This window comes from Protobothrops mucrosquamatus, unplaced genomic scaffold (assembly GCF_001527695.2).
Source record: "Protobothrops mucrosquamatus isolate PMUCROS unplaced genomic scaffold, P.Mucros_1.0 scaffold4427, whole genome shotgun sequence".
Taxonomy (NCBI): Eukaryota; Metazoa; Chordata; class Lepidosauria; order Squamata; family Viperidae; genus Protobothrops; species Protobothrops mucrosquamatus.
The window spans coordinates 39,640-46,250 of NW_015390339.1; the positions used below are offsets into that span (position 1 = coordinate 39,640).

At 51.9% G+C, this 6,611-nt stretch overlaps 1 protein-coding gene across 1 annotated transcript in view; it reads left to right on the forward strand.

Annotated features, from left to right (window-relative positions):
• LOC107299005 (nuclear fragile X mental retardation-interacting protein 2-like) overlaps positions 1-2,848 on the forward strand; it is a gene marked incomplete at its 5' end in the record, with an annotated part of 12,893 nt that extends 10,045 nt beyond the window's left edge. The window contains one exon of the mRNA XM_015828368.2: positions 2,826-2,848. Within this exon, the coding sequence (XP_015683854.2) occupies positions 2,826-2,848 (23 nt within the window). The remainder of the gene's footprint in view (positions 1-2,825) is intronic.
• Between the last annotated feature and the right edge of the window lie 3,763 nt (positions 2,849-6,611).

The window sequence follows — 6,611 nt, forward strand, 5'->3', positions numbered from 1 at the left end:
AGGTATGCTTGACCTGTGGTGAGCATGCAACCTCTCCTATTTGGGAAGAGTAAAAAAGGGTTGGGAAGAGTAAAAAAGGGTTGGGAAGAGTAAAAAAGGGTTGTGTGCTGGCTCGCTGGCCAGTTCGTTTACGTTCCCCCTTGAGAAGCAGCAGCTACCACCGATGGAGCTCTGGGTGAGAAGATGATGGCTTCCTGCTCATCTGCTGGGTTGCAAATACACCTGTTGCCTTCCCCCCCCTTGCAGGTAGACCGTTCCAGGGTCCGTCTTCTCAGGTGCAAGAAAATGGCTCAACCTTCGGGACGTTCTCCCCCCCCCCCTTGGTGTCTACTTTCTTGAGGTCCACGTTGTGTTGGACCGAGACGATCAAAGAGAGAAGCAACCTAGAACTAAGGAGAAACTTCCTGACAGTGAGGACAATTGACCAGTGGAACAGCTTGCCACCAGAAGTCGTGGGCAGTCCATCACTGGAGATTTTTAAGGCTAGCGAGGCAGTCACTTGTCTGAGATGGTGTAGGTTCTCCTGCTTGAGCAGGGGGCTGGACTAGAAGACCGCCAAGGTCCCTTCCAGCTCTGTTCTATTCTAATCTGAATGGAGGAGTGTCCCAAGTTCATCAGCCTCCCTGGTGACCTTGCTTTCGGCATCGGTGCCTCGCCATCGCTCACCCGTGGCTGTTCAAGGTGTGTCCAGCTCAACCTGTTGAGCAGGTGCCTTCAGGTGGCACGCCAAGAGCCAACATAACAGGGCAGCACTGCATTTCCTAGTAGGGCGGCAGAACCCGAACAAGGAACCGGGACAGGTTATTGGGTAGGGCCAACCTCTTGGAGGGTGTCACGTGGAAGGGAGCACATGGGGGGTCAGGGGTCTCCCACATTCTCCCGTAAGGTTAAAGCGCTGTTGGGGATTGGACATTTGAGTCGGGGTTCAGCAAATGGGGAGATCCCCCCCCCCCAGTTTAGGTGAAGCTAGTAGGGGCCTCGGTTTAGCGTGGGCTGGCATCCTGCATCTCTGGTGGTGGTAAAAAAATTTAAATAGATTTTTTTAAAAAAAGCAATATACAGGTAGTCCTCGAGTTACGTCGAAAATCGAGCCCAGAATTTACGTCGCCAAGTGGAACATTTGTTAAAGTTGAGTTTTGGCCCCATTTTACCAAGTTGTCGTTAAGTGAATCATTGCATTTGTTAGTCGCCCGGCTGTTAACACGAATCCAGCTTCCACCTGGACTTCGCTTGTCCAAAGGTCGCAAAAGGGATCACGTGACATCCCCCCAGGGGACACTGCAAAACCGTCATAAATGGGAGTCAGTTGCCTGGCATCTGGATTTTGATCACGTGATCATGTGGGATGCTGCAATGGTTGTAAGGGTGAAAAAGGGTCACGAGCCATTTGTTTTTCCAGTGCCGTCGTAGCTTCGAAGGGTCAGTAAATGAACCATTGTAAGTTGAGGCCTGCCTATATTGGGCCTCCATCTTCAGCATGATTGATTGCCTTCCTCTCCGTAAAGATGGGCCACATGCTCAGAGCATTTTTGCAGCATCTCTGCACAAAAGCTACTCCTTGCTCGCGTGTCTGGTGCTTTTTTGTGAGTTGTGTGCTTGGGGGGACATTGTTCACTTTTAAGGTTTCAGTTGTGCCCTGCCCTTGGTCCACGTTGTAAAAAGTTTGCCCTTCCCCTTTTTTTTTCACCTGGACACTAATCCGATTGGGCTGTCGCCCCCCAACACACGAGTCTTTTCCAACTTGTACTGCAACCGTCGAAACTTGGAACCAGAAGCCAGGATAGCATTCTTTGCTTGTTACTTCAGGACGCAGTCCGGGAAGTGTGCATTTGGGGGGTGTACGTTGTGTGTGTGTGTGTGCGTGTGTGTGTGTGTGTGTCAGAGCATGCACAGTCTTATTGCGCGAGATAACCCAGGAGTAAACACAGTAAACAGTGGTCTATAGTAAATGTTGGTTTATCTTACACTATCTACAATATCATACACCAGGAACAATATACGTACACGTGCTAATACAGCAGGGTCCAACACGTAGCAGTTACACCAGGAAAGAGAAGGGAGAACATAGCAACAGAGCCTTCCCTTTATACAAAGGTTCTTAAACAGAGACAGACCCTGCTGGCTCTTAAAGGGACACAGACCCTGCTGGCTCTTAAAGGGACACAGACCCTGCTGGCTCTTAAAGAGACACAGACCCTGCTGGCTCTTAGAGACACAGAACCTGCTGGCTCCTAAACAGACACAGACCCTGCTGCCTCTTAAAGGGACACAGACGCTGCTGGCTCTTAAAGAGACACAGACACTGCTGAGCCATTCCCATCATTACATCTTACATTACATAAGCTGGTTAGCTGTTAAATCAATACCTTGACAGTGTGTGTTCCTGTGGGCTCGGTTTTAGGGTGCTGGCCCACTCGGTTCAAACTCGATTGCAGCTTTGGTGGGCGTCAGCTCTTAACTGGATTTTGTTTAGTCCCGGAATGAAATGTCACTTTGTCGGCCAGGGACCGACAACTTAGTGCCCATCAAATAGACAAATAGTTCTCGACTTAACAGCAGTTCATTTAGTGACCATTCAAACTCACTGAATAAAGTGATTGAATGACCATTTTTCACAGGTAACAACCTTTGCGGCATTCCTCCCCCACCCCCGTGGTCGTGTGATCAAAATTCAGAGGTGTGGCTTGTGTGCATGTGCGTACGTGTGTGTGTGTGTGGTGTGGCACTTTAGGTCAAACCAAAAATGGAGGGTAGGCCTTTTTTCCCCCTTCCTTCCTTCTGAGAATGGTTGCGGATGCTTGTTGTGTCTTGCGTGTGTGTTTCAGAGTGTGGCGGGGAAGCGGTTTAAGCCAAATTTGCACACCCAGCACGGCTCCCTCAAAAGCCCCAGGCTTGGCTCCCCCCCTTTTTTTCTCCGCTTCTTCACCCCTTCGGTCCTGTTTGAAAGGGTGTAGGCTGGTTATAAACGGGTCCGGTTTTTTTCTGTGCACAGAGTTCGAATTCTACCAAGTTTGACTTGGTTTATCCCAAGGGCATCCAACCTCGGCCACTTTAAGGCCCGTGGAATTCTGGGAGTTGAAGTTCACAGGGCTTAAAGTGGCCGAGGTTAGACACCCCTGGTTTACCCCCATCTGGAATCTGTCTGTTTCACGCGCTGCGTGGAGGGGTCGTGTGAAGGGATGGGAAACACCCTTTGCAAGGTTGTGTGTATGCGGCCAGCGCCCGCTTCCTTTAACAAATGCGTGGACTGAACCTCTGTCTCACAAGGGCTGTTGGGGGCCTGTCCTGAGTTCCTGGCTTTTTTCTCTTGATCCCCCCCCCTCAAAATGCACCTAATTAGCCAGGCGTGGCTTTGGGGGGGCTGTGAGAAACTCAATTTCACCTCCATTCTCTCTCTCTCTCTCTCTCTCTCTCTCTCTCTCTCTCTCTCTATCTATCTATCTATCTATCTATCTATCTACCTATTTCTATCATATCTATCTACCCATCTACCTATCTCTCTCTCTCTGTCATCTGTCTGTCTGTCTGTCTGTCTGTCTGTCTGTCTGTCTGTCTGTCTGTCTATCTATCTATCTATCTATCTATCTATCTATCTATCTATCTATCTATCTACCTATATCTATCATATCTATCTACCCATCTACCTATCTCTCTCTCATCTATCTATCTATCTATCTATCTATCTATCTATCTATCTATCTATCTATCTATCTATCTATCTATCTATCTATCTACCCCCCCTCCCTCCCCCCCCTCTCTTAGCACTAAGTCTGCCCTTTGGGTCCAACGCTTTTGAGATCCAGGGTTTGGGTCTCTCGCTTGCGACTTCCGTGGTTTTGGGGGTGCTCCCATCTCTCCTGACACCCCCTTAAGGTGCACCTTTCTTTGGGCTTTTTAAGCGCGTCCAGCTTTTCCTCGCCCGGGTGGTGGGCCACAGGCTTATTTCTAGCTACTCCGGAGCATGCAACCAGCTGCGCAAACTCAAGCCACCATTCGTTGCAAATAATGCCATGTGAGGTTTGGCTGCTTGCAACCATCTCATTCCCTAGGGGGAGGGGGGGGGAGAACAGGCGTGCTTGGTTTGGTACAAAATTGGGGAGGGGCGAAGAGGGCATCAGGATTGGGGAACGAAGGGACTCCTGGCTTGGAGAGATGCAGGGAAATTGCTTCTTGCACCCTCTGCATTTCCCCCCCCCTCCGAGCTGCAGAAACACGTGGTGCAAAAATGGAGTTGGGGGGGACGACAAGGCAGGAGGCCTGGTTTTCAATGCAGGACCCCAGTAGAAACACTACAGCAGTGTTTCTCAACCTTGACAACTTTAGGGCATGTGGACTTCAACTCCCAGAATTCCACAGCCAGCCAGCAAGGTTGAGAAACACTGCACAGCCTCGCCTGGGGTTGGGATTTGGGGTGTTTTATCACCCCCCCCACACACACACCAAAGGTTGAATCTTATGTCCACCTGGACCCACGTGTGGGGCAAGCGTGCCAGAACTGCAGCTCTGCAGGGTGTTTCCTTGAACCCAGGACTGGGAGGGGGGAGGCAAAGTTGCCCCTTTTTCTTCTTCTTCCCTCCTTCGTTCGGAATTCTCCTCCCCGATAGCGCTCCAGTGCTTAACACATACACCCGCCCTGTTTTTATATATATTTTAATGAAGAAACAAAATAAAATCCACTGGGCAGAGAGGGGTGTAGAACCAATAAATTAAAAGAGAGATGCTACGTAATGTAAAATTGACGATGAAAAAAAATAAGTTTCCATGGTTTGGTGGGTGTGTTGTTGTTTTTCTCTTCCTGGTCGGTTTCTTCTCCTTTCCTCAACGTGCATCCTCTGAAGCTGCGTTTCTCAACCCACAAGCAACGGGGTTTTTGAGATTTAAATCCATAAATCCATAATACACTCCGGTCTAAAGAGAGGACGAATGTCTTCGCAGATTCTCCGTCATCCGAGTCACGGTTGTCCCAAAAGTGCTTTTCCAAAAGGCAACTGGACTTTCCTAGTGCAGGCCAGAATGCAGTTGCAGAATGAAGCTGCTCCTTTGGCTGCAGAAGTAGTGGACCTGCTGGGCGGGGGTTGTTGGTGCTGGAGAGAAGGGTGAATGTGCCAAGCAGAAAGAACTTCAGCGTTCGGCGGCGGCGTTCGGCGGCGGTGGCGGCGGCGAGAAATGCGAGAAACGGGCGGTGCGACCCCGCCCGTCCAGCGTTGGCCTGCGGCTGGCCTCCTTCAACCCCGCCGGGGCCGGACCTCACCAGGCGGGCGCAGGCCGGGTCAGGCCTTGGGGCCTGCTGGGCTTGCGGCGCCGCCGGCGCCGGGAGGAGCACCGGTTTCGGGATGGCCGTGACGGAGTCTCTTTTGCAATCTGGCTGGCCTTCCATTTTGCTTGTGGGACCGGCTGTTTTTGCGCTCCGCTTGTGGATGAAGCAATCGCGGTCCTGGAGGGGGGCCAGGGGGGCCACTTCGCGGCTTCAAGAGAAAGACGGCTGTTTAGCTGGAATCAGTCGCTCCGGCCACCATCTTTACCATCTTTATCATCAACCCATGTTCTTCCACTTTGGATATATTGTTCTGTTTGGGCTCTCCCTATTCTGACTATCCAGGAAGCATATATGGGCTTATACCATTATATGCTGGCTTAAGGGACTGTGGCCAATGCCTATTGATTTTGCTTAACTTTTAATCATGCGAATACGTTACCTGGCGACTGACCTCTATGCTTTGCGAGAGTCCCCGCTCGCGCAGCTTTGGCCCTCAAAGTTAACGAGGGCCCACCTTGAGGAGGGGTTTTTAAACCAAGAGAGGTGGCAAAAACGGAGGCTAAGGGGATTTTTAGTTAGGTTTTTAATTCGGATCTTAAGGGGTCCCAGGGAGGGGGTGGGACGGTGGACGAGGTAAATTGCCCACCGGGGGATTTTTTTCAGACCGACCAAAGGCCAAGGCGATGGGGCTATGGTTCCCGGGATTGGGGGAGGGGAGCATTTGACGGAGGGTAGTACCATCACGACTGTGGTTGGGAGAGGCAGATATGGCAGGGGCACAGGGCCGTATCAAATATTGGGAGCACGCCCCCGCTGTGTGCAAGCTGTGGCGTGCTCCGGCCCTCATAGCCCCACCTGCGTCCCTGGAGGTCTGGGAATTCAGGGCCTGGGCTTCCGACTGATGTTGTGTAATGCCAGGTCCGTGATGAACAAGGCCCCCCTTATTGCTGACTTGGTCTCGGAGGGGGACTCGGACCTGGCGGGTATTACGGAGACCTGGCTGGGTCAAGAAGGGGGGTGCCCCTCGTTGAAATGTGCCCGCCAGGTTACCGTGCATTCCATCAGTCGAGAGCCCAGGGTAGGGGTGGGGGGGTGGCGGTTATTATTAGGGAGGTCCTGGACCCGAGGGAGACCACTGTGCCGCAGACTGTCAGCTGTGAGTCCTTGGGTGTGAAGTGGGGTCATGGGAGGCAGTGGGGCATGCTGATAGTGTACCTGGCTCCCCGCCACGTGTCGGCAGCCCTACCCGAGCTTCTCGGGGTGATCGCCGAGATGGCGGTTGGGACCCCTAAGCTGTTGGTTATGGGGGATTTCAACCTGCCGTCGGTAGGCGAGACGTCTGAGGTGGCTCGGG